General features: G+C 31.4%; 1 protein-coding gene and 1 long non-coding RNA gene across 2 annotated transcripts; one reads left to right on the top strand and one right to left on the bottom strand.

Moving 5' to 3' along the window:
- The first annotated feature begins 9,982 nt into the window (after positions 1-9,982).
- On the top strand, positions 9,983-10,153 carry LOC107058873 (defensin-like protein 19). The gene has a single exon (XM_015305081.1). It carries the CDS (start codon positions 9,983-9,985, stop codon positions 10,151-10,153), a length of 171 nt encoding a protein of 56 aa, XP_015160567.1.
- A 3,218-nt stretch (positions 10,154-13,371) lies between these two features.
- Positions 13,372-15,157, bottom strand: LOC102598613 (uncharacterized). The gene is made up of 2 exons (XR_368917.2): positions 15,035-15,157; positions 13,372-13,776 (listed from the first exon to the last, which is right to left on the bottom strand). It is a non-coding gene; the product is annotated as an uncharacterized lncRNA (long non-coding RNA).
- Positions 15,158-16,374: the final 1,217 nt, after the last annotated feature.

Consider the following 16,374-nt stretch of genomic DNA (forward strand, 5'->3'; position numbering starts at 1 on the left):
TGTGAACAAAAAAACTTTATACTTATAAGAACTGATGATTTAATCCTCTGTGTATAAGCTAAAACGAGACACACTAAATCATCTACTATATAAGTAAATAGACACCATAAACGAATTTATGATCTATTAAAATTGAGCAAATATTTATTCTATAATAAATATTATTTCTTAACACATGGTTAATAGTATATATCCCAACAATCTCCCACTTAGACTTTTAACCATCACAATTGTTATAATGTACTATATCTAAATGCATGGTTAATAGTATATACCCTAACAATCTCCCACTTAGATATTTAATCTTGAAAATTGTTAGAATACTATGTCTAAACACATGATTAATAGTATATACCCTAACAAGTTCATCCTAGCTTAAGTCATCACAATGACATGCTTCTCTTGTATTGACAAATCATGCATTAGCCTGAAACCAAGTCCTTCTTCCTTCTCTCGTAGACATAGGTTATTTCACCTGCTCCAATGTTGACCTCTTCCTCCTATACAACTGCACCAAAAGAACTGGGCCATCATTCTTTGTACTTGGTTAAGGATATTGGTCGGAGGATTCATTATTGATAAGCAATGAATAGGAGTACTTTGAAGTACATGTTTTATCAGTACTGCTCTACCTCCATATGATAACAACTTACCTTTCCACCCCTATGTCTTACCATCTATCCTTTGAATCATATGTTTATAGTAGGCTTTTTGTTTTCTTTTATAAAATATTAGGCATCCCAAATATGTAAAGGGAAAATCCTTTCTCAGTATTTCCGTAGCCACTTCAGCAACCACTGACTCTTCTTCTTGCACACTGTGATGCATATAGATAGCACTTTTTTCTTTATTCATCTTCTGTCCCGAAATCTCTTCATACCTTTTCAAAGTGTCACTAATTAGTTTCATGGTTCCCACCTCTGCTTTGCACAATATAATCATATCATCCGCAAAGGCTAAATGGTTAAGGTGTAGGCTTCCTCTAGGCATACCAAATCTTTTAAACTCTTTAGACTTCATTAAGGCATTTAGTGATCTTGACTTGACTTCAGCCACCAGAATAAATAACGTGGGAGATAAAGGATCCCCTTGCTTTAGTCCCCTGGAGGATTTAAAGAAACCCTTAGGCTGACCATTAAGGAGGATGGAATACCAATTATTGCTAATTATCCTGTACACCATGTCAATAATTCTGTCTCCAAATCCCAGCCTTCTTAAAACTCTGGTTAAAAATTACCATTCAACTCTGTCATAAGCTTTCATCATATCCAACTTAATGACAAGATTGGGTGTTTTCCCTCTTTACCTGATCTCTGTAATAATCTCCTGCACCAAAAGCACATTCTCCGCAATGTCTCTTCCTTGGACAAAACCATCTTGCTTCAGGGAGATAATACTAGGCAATACTGCCTTAATTCTTTCATGTATAATTCACAATATTATCTTATTCTCAAAATTATGTAGAGAGATAGGCCTTAAATCTGAGAAAATATTCACTACCATTTTCTTTGGAAGTAGGACTAAATAAGTATGTGTGATGAATCTAGGTAGCTCGACACCACAACAGAAAGCCTTAATCATATTATATATATTTTCCTTGATAATTTCTCATGTGGTTTGATAGAATGCCCTTGTCATACCGTCTGGTCCAACTGCATTGTTTCTATTCATTCCCATTACTACAATTTTTTACCTCCTCCAAAGTAGGCATCTCATGTATTGCATCATTTTTTTCATCAGTTACTACCACTGGAAGTTCTTCCAGCATCTCCTCTAACAGCTTCATATTTACTTCAACAGATTGCCTTGTAAATTGCTTCGTTTAAAAATTGACTGATGCATCTGCAAAGCTTTCTTGATCCTCCACCCAACCACCTTCTTCGTTCTGAATTCTATTCACGTTTAGTCTGGCTCTCCTTCCCTTAACTACATCATGAAAGAATTTTGTATTTCTATCCCCTTACTTTAACCATTCCATGCCAGTTTTTTGTTTCCAGAAGTCCTCCTCCCTATGAAGTTGCCTTTTCAACTTCGCCTGAGATTTTTGAAGTCTTTCCTTATTTCCTCCGGTAGGATCCCCTTCAAACACAATCTCATGAATTTTTATTACTTTCTCCAATGTGGCAATTTCCTGAAAGATGTTGCCAAATGTCGCTTTTCTCCAATGTGTCAATGCATTTTTAATCCTTTTTAATTTATGGTGAAATAAACTAAATGGGTCCCTTCGAAATCAGTCTTCCAGTGTTTCCTAATAACCTCCAAAAATAATTCCTCTTTCACCCAGAAATTTAAAAATCGAAAAGGCTTAATTACATTCTCAAAGCTCATTTTGAAAGTGATAGAAAGAGGTGTGTATGATCTGATCCACTTCTCACCAACTGCTTTACCTCAATTAGAATCACATTCTGCAATTGATCATTGTTCAAAACTCTGTCTAACCTTTTAAAGATACACTCCTCGTCTGCTTCCATTCCACCAAGTGTATTTGTTTCCTTAAAGCCTTTGTCCTCCAAATTGCATACATTGATGCAGTGATTGAAATCCCTCACTTCTGATTATGTAACTGATCTTCCTTGTAGCTTCTCCTACTCACTACAAATGACGTTGAAGTCACCTCAACCAACCATGGTATACTAGTTGTATTAGCCAAGTCAGACATTGATTCCCATAACTGCAATCTATCTCTCTGCGTACATTTTGCATATACCAGAGAAACTAAAACTATCATCCCTATGTTACCATTATGTAGTTTGATAGTTAACATTTGTTCTTCATCCCTTATCACCTCGTACTCCATTTTTTCATCAATGAATGCCCAAATCTTCCTATTAGAATTAGCAACAACATATTGCATTCCCAATCTTTTTCTAAAATCCTCTAAATCTTGTCTATCTTCAAAAGGTCCCATCAACCCCACAAAATAATATTGAAATCTTTTATGCAAGTTTATAAGTCTAGTAAACTCCTTATGGGTGTTTACTGACCTAATGTTCCATATTAAGGCCTTCATTGATACTTTGAGTTTTTGACAATCGTTCTCTTAGATTGTCTGGATGATGTTTGAGCCCCTGTATTGTCTCCGTTGTTATGTTTCCTCTGCTTAGTATGGTGGTCCTTCATTTTACCTATCTGAGTAGGCAATAGATCCCTTTGTATAGCAGCCTTCGCGATGGTTTGATTTAGATTCCCTTTATCCATATATTCCCCATCTATATATGTTTCTTCCTTTTGATTATCCTTCTGAAATGCTAATGGAAGAACATCTTCATTTTTTAAGTACGCTACCACCATCGCACCCTCATTGACTTGGTCATAGGTTTCTTCCTTGTCTTGTGTATATTCTTCTTGCCCTTGTACCACTTGCATTACCTCTATGTTCACATTTACCTCCTCACTGTTTTGATATGTGGTATGAGTATGAATGCCTTCTTGATCCTCTGTCTGTTCACCCTTTCAAAAAAAAATTGTTAACCCATTCTTTGGTAGTTTCTTCCTTAGCCTCATTAACTTCCATTTCCTCCTTCTCCTACTCTACTTTCTCCCTCAGTGCTTCAAAGGTATTTACATAATGATAGTCAATTTCTCCTTCGATATGCCCATATTTATCTTTTCTGTATTTATTTCTTCTCACCATCCATTCCTGCCTATTTTGTTTGTTTCCCACAATTTTCCCACTTGCCAGGATCTTCCTTTGTTCCGCTGTTGTACCCATAATGACATTTTTTTCTCCTTCTTCAGCTGATCCTCTCCATTCTTTGCCTCATATAGTTCTGGGTGTATTATCCAACAATTATATTCATCATGTCCTTGTAGGCAACATTCCTTACAATATTTAGGCATGTAATTATATTGTACTTTCACCCACTTAGATCTCACTTCGCCTGTATTATCATCTTCCTCATTTAACCTTATCTTTTGAATCAGCTTTGCAGTCAGATCCACTTCAATTTTAACTCTAGCACAACTTGGTCTCGTTTGATTTTTAGTCGCCATATCCACAGTGAGAGGTTTTCCAATTGCATTAGCTATTGAAAAAATAGCCTCTTTAGCAAAAAAAATTGGTGGGAGATCAGGGAAAGAGACCCAAGCAACTCCAAAGGTTGTTTCCACATCTGGTTCAAACCAAGGATCCCACTTTAGGGTTCTCATCTGCCAATAGCTCTCCTTTGCTTTCACATACAATGCAGTGGCCGATAGTAGGTGCACATAATCTTCCATAGTAGTGAGTCTAATCAATATATGTCTCGCATCCAATACACCTATAGTGCACTCACTTTTGATTCCACATTTCCCTGGTATGATTTTTCTCAATTCTTGAGTGTCTTCTTCAAAATCTCAAGAAGTGCAACAAACAATCATTATATTGATGGAACACAACACTATTTCGATATTGTTATATCAACTTATCAAATTCGTGTCAAGTTTTGTTATTCTAACTTTATTTTGCATTTTTTTTTCTTGAGAACTTACTATTGTTGATATTCTTAGTTCATAAGTCAAACATAGAAGACTCAGGGTCAATATCGGGTGAGCAAAACGGCAAATTCATGAAACTTTCCAAAAATGACCGATCGGGTCATTACAAGACTTTTGCATGAGATATCTTTAAATGATTTGAAATGTCCATATTATAAGGCTTCCGCGTGTATGTATAGTTTTTCGCTCAATAGTCAGTCAGTTCAAGGGTTCGCTTGGAACCAGTAATGGTTCTGAGTGCCAGCCACGTCTAGGGTGTAGGCCTGGACGTGAAACCTGACCTAAAATTTTTAAGTCACTACCAAAGAAATTTCTCACTCGATTTCTTTCACAATTGGCCTACTCATAACGATCAAAACGGATCGCTACACCGTTAGAATCTCAAATACGACATCTCCATTTCTATTAATTTTATTAACTAGATAAATAAACAAGTATACTAGCTTTAGAAAGTTTTAACTTGTGCTTTAGTTGACATATTCAATCTTGTAAATAATCTCCATGAGCTTTGTTTGACTTAAATTAAATTAGGCGAAGCTCTCAAAAGATATTAAATCTCAAATGTCACATTTTCGTTCCTATTAGTTTAAACTACAGAAATAGATAAGGATACAAGCTTTAGGTAGTTTTAACTTCTAGTGCATTTAATATGTACTCACCTTTATTTTGCATTATTCTATTAGCATTAGTTGACATCTTCAATCTTGTACTCTTTGTTTGCCTTCAATAAAATTAGGAGAAGCTCTGAAGGATATTAAATCTCAAATGTACATCTTCTTTCTTACTAGTTTAATCTTAGATAAATAAACAAATATACTAGGTCTAGGGAGTTTTAACTTTTAGTCGGTCGCGTAACCACAGCCACCCCAGGGTGTTCAGTTAGACATCATTCGTCGAAAAATTGCGTTGTATATATATCAAATTCTATATTTAAAATATATATATATTTAAAGTTTGACACCCTTGTCAAAAGCTATGCCTTTGGTGTAGTGGTAATGGATGTTCATTTGAATGAAGGCATTCCGAGTTTGAACCCCAAAGAGTACAATGTTTTTTTTTTGTTTTAATTTGACAGCCACAAATAATTATTTTTGGACACCCTTAATTAAAAAAATTCCCGTTGACTTTTCTATAACGACGGGAGAAGGTCGTTACAAAAATAAAAAGTAAAATAGTTTTCTGACCCCACTCCGCCCCTTCCTATCACCATACTCCCCTCATCTCAATTTTTTAGTTTTTTTATTAAAAAATAAAATAAAATCTTTTATAAAATATTTTAAAAAAATTCTTACTATCCCACCCCACATAACCCTCCTCTTTCAATTTTTTAATCTACTTTTAAAAATATTTTATAAAAAAAATTAAAAAATAAAAGGACGAGTGGATTGTCGCGGTGGGAGGGGATGGTGGAGTGGGGTGAGAAAAATATTATAGTAATGCTTTAATATTTAATTTTTAACTAATATTATTAGTTTACTTAATTTTTGTCAAGGTGAAATATTTTATCCATGTGAAATGTCATGTCACAAAGTTCTTGCAAATAAAAAAGAGTGTATTACACACACCACTGAGGTATGTTTCTCAAATTAATAAATGATAATTTAGGTATAAAACTCATAAAAAATGAATAATTTAGATGTGTTTTTGACATTTATCACTTTAATAAATATATACATAAATGCTGACACTTCTTAACAAAAGGTGAAGATTTAGTGCAATGTTAAAGTGTTTCAAAAGTTTCTTGAGATCACGTGCTCTAGCCTTGCTAGCGCCACCTCTACCATTCTAAAACATCTCCAAAATCACTTGCAAATATAAATGATTCTTTTTTTTAATCAGATAATAATTTATTATATTAAATTTCTTTTTTTGGTTGATAGTTGATATTTAACTATTTTTTGTTTAAATTGTGTATATATTTATCATATTTATAAATAAATGAGATATGCACATTTAGATGCTGAAAAATTAATGATCCTATATAATTATTTAGAGTTCGTATCCAATGACATAAATATTTTAACCTTGATGCAAATAAATAAGGCTTAAAAAGAAAAAAATATATCATATAGATATAGATAGATAAAGAGAGAGAAAAAGTCAATGCTAAAGTAGTTAGCTTGAGGCTTGTACTGTTCGTCCATTAATTCCTTACAATTAATGGTAGTGCATCACCAATTTAGAAAAATAATTTATTAAAAATGAAATTTATATGCTAAGATTAGCGGCCGTAAATAAGCAGATTGGATCGAATGTAAACGGATTGCATAGATTGAACTTAAATGGATTAAATTGCAATTCATCTCTATAAATATGAATTAAAAAAATAGATTGGATATAATGATTCTTACACACTTTTATCTTGAATATTATTTTTAAAAATAATTCTATTTTTAAAGATTTTCTAAACAGACTTGAAATCAAATTGTTAGTGTACTAGGCGTGGTACCCATGCCAATCGTTAGTATATATGTATCGACGTGGTACCCGAGCCAATCATATATGGATAATCCATGTACCGAGCATGGTATTCATGTCAATCGTTTGTATATATCATGCATGGAATTTGAGCCAACTGTGGGATACCATATACCAAGCGTGGTATCTGAGTCAACCATCAATCACACCTTACAATCACCAACACAACGAATAGCAAACACATTTGTACATCCAAATAAACACATTCATTGCATGTGATTGACGACATTTAATTTTTCAAGTCATATTCTTTCCTTTCTCCTAACCATATATATCATGCATGCTATATTAACGAAGCAATTGATAAGCACATATAACATAAATGGGAACTCAAACAATCATCACCCACCCAAAAGGATTTTTTCCGGACGTTTCTTAATCATAATCCGATTACCCACTCTCTTCTTCTTGGGATAACACCCAACAACATCAAAACGTCAACAATAACTAACCATGTTCATTATTAGCTTAAATCACAATTAACCACAAAATTCAACCATCTAGACACTATATCTGAAAGCCTATACATTCAATCTTCCGACCATCTACCAAATATTATGTAAATAAAGATATGCCTAACTACTCAGTTAAAAAGGCAGAGCCAACCTGAACGTCAAATAACTGTTGAAGAACTATAAACATGATTTTTTTGGCTCCGTGGGATGAATCCTGACAAACGTAGATTGGGATTCCCTGGGATCAATTGACCCTCCTTGCACTAAAATTCCTCCCCTCTCTAGTTCCCAAGCTTGGAGTGACTTAGGAGGATTTTTGGAGTAATCCTCATCGATTTTCTCAATTAAAAGTTGGAGGAAAAATAAAAGACATCATATTTTCTAGGGTTTGATTCCAACAACCTTGCTATAGCAGTCATGCAGGTGCTATAGCGCCGCCGCCATAGTAGGAATCTATGGCGGTCTGACGTCAGCCATGATCAATTCAAATTTCTATATTTTTAGTTGTATACCCCCAAAGTCTTAAAATGAAAACATATTTCAAGAATTTTTGAGATTCCACACGATGTGCCCTTTGAATAATGATGGATCGAATCGTTACACTAAACTAGTAAAATTTATCATGTTCTGTTCATCATTTAGATATATTTTTTCCTTTTGTAAAGTAGAAAAATGGGGAAGAAAAAGATTTTATCAAAAAAATCTAATAAGTGGAGAGTTATAGAAGAGAAAGAAGTTTTGTAAATAATAATAAAAATGTGTGTACTGTAATATAGAATTCTTAAATATATATGTGATGTGATTTTTCTTTTAAATTTATAGCAATCATATCATGTCATTTTCTCAAAAACAATCTTATACTATTAGTTCAATTAAAACCACTATTTTTAAAATTAATTTAAACAACTATAGAAAGTGATTATTCTATTTTTCAAGTTATAATTACTCTTTCTGTTTTACTTTGTTTGTTTAGTTTAAGTAGACACAAAATTTAAGTTAATAAAAAATACTTTTATTCTTGTGATATTAAGCAATAGATATATATACTTTGCCTGTAGCAATGTGTTTGTATTACTTTCTTTTTAATCAATTTAAAAACAAAATGTTTTTTTTCCTTATAAGTCCGCATTACATGCTTAAAAACACAAAACTAAAAAATATTTTGATACAATCAGCCAACAAATTGAAATTAAAAAAAATAGGTGATATTAAACAAAAAAAAGTTTTGACTAAAGAAGTTTGAAAAGTAGAAAACTTTCACTATAAATAGCTACTATCCCCATCACTATAATTCACAAAAAAAAAAACTCATAAGCATTAGAATTTGCTAAATCCATCATATCATGAATAACAAAGTCATTCTAGCTTTCCTGGTTTGCTTCCTCCTCATTGCATCCAATGGTGAGCTATCTAATTACCTTCCACTCATTTGTTCTTTCATTTTTAGTCAAATTTAAAAGAAAAAAATAAGATATAATTTTATAATTAGTAATATTTAAATTATTATTTTTTAAATTTTATTCTTACTGAGATTAATTAACGAATATTTAACTAAGCTTATAATCTAGCTAAACTGGCATATAATCATTTTTTTTTTGCTTATCTAGTCATTTGGTAAACACAAAAATGTTTATAAGCAATAGTCAATCAAAAATCATAAGTTGATCATCCTAATTTATGACTTTTAGGTTTATAACAACTTTTGATCTAACCAAGCAATTTTCAAAATAACTTTCCAAAATAAAATTTCTAACTTCCTCTCCACTCTGTATTCCTCATTCATACTTTTTATTTTAACAAGGATACTTTTAAATATATAAGTTTGCAAAAAATTTACGGGTATTCTAGTCATTCTAATAAAGGAACAACTTATTAGCACTTTGTATCAAACATATTAACTACTTATTAGTTGTTTCAACACTTTAATCCAAACACATAATTATTTATTTATAAAAATCAATTTCAAAATATTTTCCAGCACTTAAACCTTATCCATTAATCAAAATGGACTCTTCTATATAGAGCTACACAAATATGATCTTAAGTTTATTTTAGATCTTCCTTGTTCATTAATTTCAAACTCTATACACAATCAAAAACCATTACATAAATTGAAACAAAAGAAATACTATATTTTAGCTATTGTGAATCAATATTTTCAAAAATATTTTTTTGGGCGAGTCTCGACTCTCGGGGCAGGGCCAGTGGCGGAGCCAGAACTTCGATTAAGGGGTGTCAAAATATAAAAAAGTAAAATTGCGTAGAAGTCGAGGAGTGTCAATATGTAATATCTATACATAAAAAAAAAAAATTACTCTAACTACACAATATAATTTTCCGGTGAAGGGGTGTCGGTCGACACCCCTCAACTACATGTGGCTCTGCCACTGGGCGGGGCGTACCAAAAACATTTTATTTTTGCTTTTTTTCTTGGTAATAAAATTATAAAATTGAATATACATGAGATTACGCACCAGATCCATAAGACTTACGCCCCATGTCTCGGGGCTTACGTCTCGCCATGTACGGCATAAAATGTCTCGCCTCACGTGCCCACATTTATTGTGGCAGAGATGCAAGGAGGAGAGGCAAGAGTTTGCGAAAGGCGTAGCTCGACATGGTCAGGGCCTTGTTTTGACACTGGGAATTGCAACCGGCAATGTATTAACTGGGAGCATGCTAGCTCTGGAGCTTGTCACAGAGAAGGCATTGGATCTGCTTGCTTCTGTTATTTCAACTGCTAAATCAAAAATATGTTTGAATAAGGGTTTCCAATTTTACTAAGATTGGACAAGTACCCATATAGTTGTGTTGGTTTGTTGAATTTACGTATCGTTTCATAATACATTATATTGCATTGTATTGTACTGTATTGTTTCTATCAATAAACTTATAATATTAATATAAGGATTCTTACTTTAGAGATTTTTATGGAATTAGTATAATGTGAAGTTGTGAATTCAAAGTCATAGTGAAGTATGAATTGAATGTTAAATGACAAAGACATTACTAGTAAAATATTGAGAATAATATTTAATATTTATGTACAGGTAAAAGTAGTAAATTATTATAGTCTTTAATGAGTTATTGTTTTACCCAATAACCCAATATTAAAAACTCAATACCAAACCGATAACCTAATAATTTTTTTTTATAAAACCATTTAAAACTCGTTAACCCAATAACTCTTTTTCGGTTAGGTTTATTGGTCGTTCGATTTTTGCACACCCCTAGATCTCTCTCCAGATTCATTCTATAACATTTATCTCTCCATGGTTTAAGATATTACGCCTATCTCCCTTATTATAAATCTCTTTAAAATAAACGTAAATTTATTACAATTTGACAAATTTATTTTAATTTACATTGTATAAAACATGACTTATTTAATAAATAAGTTAAAAATAAATTAACACAAATAAATTAATACTATTATATATAAATCCACTCCAAATTTAAAAATGGATATAGAGACCCTTTTCTTAATCCAACAATTCAAACAAACCTTGTTATACAAAACATCAAATCTTAAACCACGGAGAAATGTGTATTACAGAGCAAAACATGGAGAGAGGTCTCTGAAATTTGGCATTAATATTACAATAGTAATTAATGTCAATTTTAATCCCAAACAATTTGAAGTCAACGATCCATTAAATAAATTTCCCTACTAAGGTTTATGAATAGCGGTAGAACAAATCCTACAATAACAAACTCCAAATTGACAAATTCCATCAGAACCATCCTCATTATTTTTGCAATCAAAATCGCAATTAAAACAACTTCCCTCCGATGAAGTACTGACTTGATCTACACATGCAATAGGTGGTGGATCGAGTTCTAGTTCCACCTCTGCACCACAAAATAAAATTATCGAAATAAATAAGACTATAATTTCCATAATTCAAAGAAAATTAGCAATATATTCATCAAAAACTTTATTTAAAAAGAAAACAAATTAAAGGCGCGGAAATGAAGATGCTGAAGGGAAGAATAGTTACGAGCGATTGTACTTGTAATGAGAAGGAAGCAGGAAAGAAAGACAAGGAAGTAAACTTGCGACTTAGCCATTGATTATCTATTTTATAAAAATAAATAGTATAATTCTTTTTTGAGTAAACAATTTTTGAAAGAGTAAAATAAAATCCAATTGGGTGGAGAAAATATATAAAGAATAATTTAGTCAAATAGCTTTAACAATAAATTCTATCAAATATTTCTACATTTTAAATATTTGGCATAGTATTATTGTATACTAATCTACAAATAAACTCCCTTTAATTAATCCATTTGATTTGTTTCCTTTTTAGAGATGCAAATTGTGAAGGGTCAAACAGGTTGCCTTAGGTACAGTGGCACATGGAAAGGTTTGTGTTTCATCAGTGGCCATTGTAACAACCAATGCAAAAGTCAAGAAGGGGCTCTAGGTGGAACTTGTCAAGATCTTGATTGGGTCTGTTTCTATTGTGCCTCATGAGAAAATCAAAAGACCAAATGGAAGTTCATTAAAATAAAAATTAAGTGTTTTCAATGTCCTCAAACTATATACTATATGCTTTTACATTTACACTATTAATAAAAGTTGTAATGAAATAATATTTGGTATGTGACTTTTAATTGTTTTCCTTTTATGCACCTATTGGTAAATTAAATTGTTGGACTTGAAAAGACACAAGAGTGGAGGGTCAATTGGATCTCTAATAATTATCGTCTAACTTAAATTTTAACTATGTTTTGTGACAATGTAGAATAATCATAGACTCTTGTTCCACAAGTGTGTTCCTATTCGGTTATCAGATTTAAAAATTGCAAAACAAAATTTCTAAAGGGGACTTGGAATAAGTCCGGAAGTCTCGGAATCCGCACCAAAGGTTCTTGTAGATCAAACTGGACATTTCGAAGCTGACGAAACCGTCAGAATTGCATTATGGGACCTTCTTCCTGAACTTTTGACCCAAGTCAATCGTTCAAGTTTCAATAGCCTCATAACATATAAATGTGCATGGAATCCAAATGAACGACCATGTGATCGAACTGTCATTTAATTCCAGCAAGTCATCTTATGACTTAGGGTCGCTATAAGACACTCTAAACGATGAAAAGAAGGCAATAATACAAAATGACCTGAATAGTCATTACAAATTAGTACATGTGTGTATGTATATATAAAGTACTCCTCCTTCACCATATATATATGTGAAACACACCACTTACAATTTAGGCATAAGCATAATGCCTTATTGTTTTAGTTTCAACTAAGTCCCAACGATTTTTTTATCGAATCAAAATAGTTAGGGTGATCTAGAATCGATTTAATAGCACCATAATAATCGATAGAGTCCTCTCCAAATACTTATTATGATACATAATTAACTCATTCTAGTACTTCAAACATCCAAACTCATTGTAATCTTCATAATCTAAGCTCAAGAACTAGCTAGGTTTGAATCAAGCTTGTTGATTATTAATTCATGAATAAGAAGCTTTGACTCATCTACCAATTTGTGTGTTGTATCTAGACTTATTTTTCCCTCAATATTAATAAAATCCTTTTAGTACTTCCTTCATTATAATTTTCTGTGACAGAATTTGAATACGTAGAAAGTTAAAAAAGAAAAATCAAGACTTTTGATACTTATAAGCATATAGAACATGTCATAACATTCACATGGTTATGAAACTTTAATTTTTTCTGTTAATTAATATTCACTCTGTCTCAATTTATATGACTCACTTTCCCTTTTAGTCAGTCCCACAAAGAATGACACATTTATAAATTTAGTAACAATTCAACTTTAAAATGCTCACTTTACCCTTAAAAATGATTTATAAGCACAAACATCTATCACTTATTTTAGATCATAAGTATCAAAAATGTTTTTTTCTTTCTTAAACTCAATATCAAATCAAACTAACGCATATAAATTGAAAAGGAGGAAGTATAAAAAAAAAAAAAAAAAGGTTCAAACTTCAAAGGTAAATGACTGCAAATAGTATATTTCAAACACACTCACACACAAAATTACAAAGAGACACATCAAAAGTGATCACCATTTAGATAATGGCACCACTGCTGCTATAATATATATAATAACCATGTAGTAATTAATTAATAGCAGCATTATTTATTTAATTATATGTGTATTACATAATATAAGATAGATAGTGCCATGTGAAATTAATGGCTTTATATGTTTTGATTGTTGTTTTCAACAATGGTAGTAGCAGTAGCAATCTCCATGAGAGCAACTGCCATATTTTGCATCTTCTTTTTCCATGCACCAATGGTTACATTTCTTGTGGAAACACTTCCCATTCCAACTCTTGCTATGCTTCCCACAGTGTTTTGCTTCTGTTATTTGTGTCTCTGCATAAAAAATATTGATACAATTTAAATTATATATATACTGGAAATGTAAAGAATTGTTATGTACATTCTTCAATATAGAATGGATTCACACCAGTTCTTCTATTTTATTTTATTTTTGAAAAACTATGGATTTGGATAGTCATTAATCATTTGATATCAGAGGCGAAGTTAGGATTAGGAATTTTGGGGTTCTAAATTTTAGGACAGAAGAGAAATAGGTATTTCTTGAGTTAAAGTTTAGCACGTTGTGCATGTTTAACATGTTCGTGTTTGTTATATATCATTCATGTAAGCAATATGTACAAAGGTGGAGCCAAGATTATGAGTTTTGAGGTTCTAAATTTTAGGACAGAAGAGAAAAATATTGCAAAACGTGCTTTCTTTAAAAGGGAAAAGCGATTTTTTTGTTAATAGTGGAGTTCAAACCCACAATAGTACTAGTGTAAAAAATAATTTTTACCACCATTTTTTACCACTGAGTTGTCAATCAATTATGTTAGGAATTCACAAGTTAATATATATATATATATATATATGTATAACGGAAAAGCTAGTTGCCGTTCATCTGAACCCACGAACCCCCACCTAGTGCCTCCACCTCAAAACGTATGCATATATATACGTTTCACCATAATTCAACATGCTATAGTGTGTTTGGTTTGGTTTGGTTTGAAGGAAAATATTTTTTGGAAAATGATTTTTTTAATTGAAGGAGGGAAACTAGTTTCACCGTAAGTGATGTTTTCATTAAAATTCCAAGCTTAGAGATCATATGTGAACATAAAAATGCAACTTAGAGTGTGTTAGTATGATTCAATTTTTTCATGTTTGGTTGGTCAAATATTTTGGACAATATTTTCTACAGGAAAACGAGTTCTACTAATGACATTTCACATTAATTGTGTCCTGATCCACCCCCAAACAGTACCACCTCATCTTAAGCCCACCATCCCACACCGTACCCTATCTCCCTACCCCACCTTTCATAATATTTGTCTAAATAATTATAGACGAATGCTTTAAAAATAATATTTTTTACTTATCTACCGAACACAAGAAAATAAGTAGGATACTGATCACTTATATTTTCCTAAAAACAACATTTTTCAAGAAATTATTTGCCATGAAAAACATTTTTCTTCCTACCAAACATACCATATATAGAATCTAACATATATATAGACGATGTATTTACAATACTTTATCCTATTAAGCAACAAGAAAAAACAAAACAAAATACTTAAGAATTTCTCACCGGAAGCAAACATGAGAAGAAAGCAAAGTAGGATAGCAGAAAGAGTTATTATGTTAACTTTAGGTTGAGCCATTTCTTTAGCTCTTTTTGAGATGCTTTAATTTGTGGAATATAAGTTTTATAAGAGGGTCTATTTATAGTGACACAAAAATAATATTTTTACGAACACTTGTGTTTAAATTAACATTAAGCACAAAGTAAAGAAAATGTCAAAAAAAAAGTTTTGAATTGATCAAATTATAGGTTATCCTTCTTGCATCACATTCACCTCGAAAGTATTAAATGGACATATAATTAATTATTCCTTAAATAAATTGACCATAGTAAATTTAGAAGACTTACTGGAAGCCTGATGATAGTCTTTATGTTCTTGTAATTTTTTTCCCCATATCTCTCTTTCTTTCTAATTGAAATATTAGTAGTTATTTTATATTTTTTATGGGAATGTAAGTTACTCCTTATGTTCCATGTATGTCACTACTAGAAATAGAGTTTTTCTCCCACAAATCAATGAAAAATTTATGTTAAGAAATATGATCTTTTTCGTATTATTATTTGGAAAATAATGATAGAAAACAAATTTTCATTGAAATAATGAGAAGCTTTCTATTTTTTTTTTGCATGAAAACACTACTAGTTTTTTGTTTCTCCGTGATTCAATCAAAAATATATATTAAAATAATTACTGAATATTTTTTAGTGAAAATTTTAAATATGAGAGAATTAGTGACTTTTTAGTACTGTGTGGGGAACCATTTACTTTAAATATGTTCATGAAAGAATTGCACATAAATTTCTACTTGAAAATACCCTTTTTTCGTTACATTTGAAATCACTTTAAACTTTCACTATACCCTTATAATAATATGTTTTTATAGTTATATAAATGTCATGCATAAAAGTTTGTCTTTCTTTTCTTCAACTCCTTACCCAAATTCAGCCCAACTCACTCATTTGACACCTATGTCAGCCCAATTCACTCATTTAACACCTCTAGCGTGTAATAAACTTATGAAAACTATTTCCCCTCTTTCAATTGAGAAAGTCAATATTTTTGTGTTTTTAAGAAATCCTTTTCTTATAGAAAATGTCATCAATCAAACATAAAGACATTTAATCCTCACCTAACACACCTTACGTGCAATAGTAATTTATTATTTGTAGTATTATACTGCAAGTTTATACTTTTGTCAAAGACAATAATGTCAAATATAATTGAAATGAATTATTTAGGTTTTGTTACGTCCTATACCTAATGGTTATTGATTTATAGTGAAAATATACAAGTTTTATAGCTAGTCATTAATGACAACCATGACAATTAGTTGAAACAAATTATA

This window comes from Solanum tuberosum, unplaced genomic scaffold, assembly GCF_000226075.1.
Source record: "Solanum tuberosum cultivar DM 1-3 516 R44 unplaced genomic scaffold, SolTub_3.0 scf00684, whole genome shotgun sequence".
In the NCBI taxonomy this organism is placed as follows: domain Eukaryota; kingdom Viridiplantae; phylum Streptophyta; class Magnoliopsida; order Solanales; family Solanaceae; genus Solanum; species Solanum tuberosum.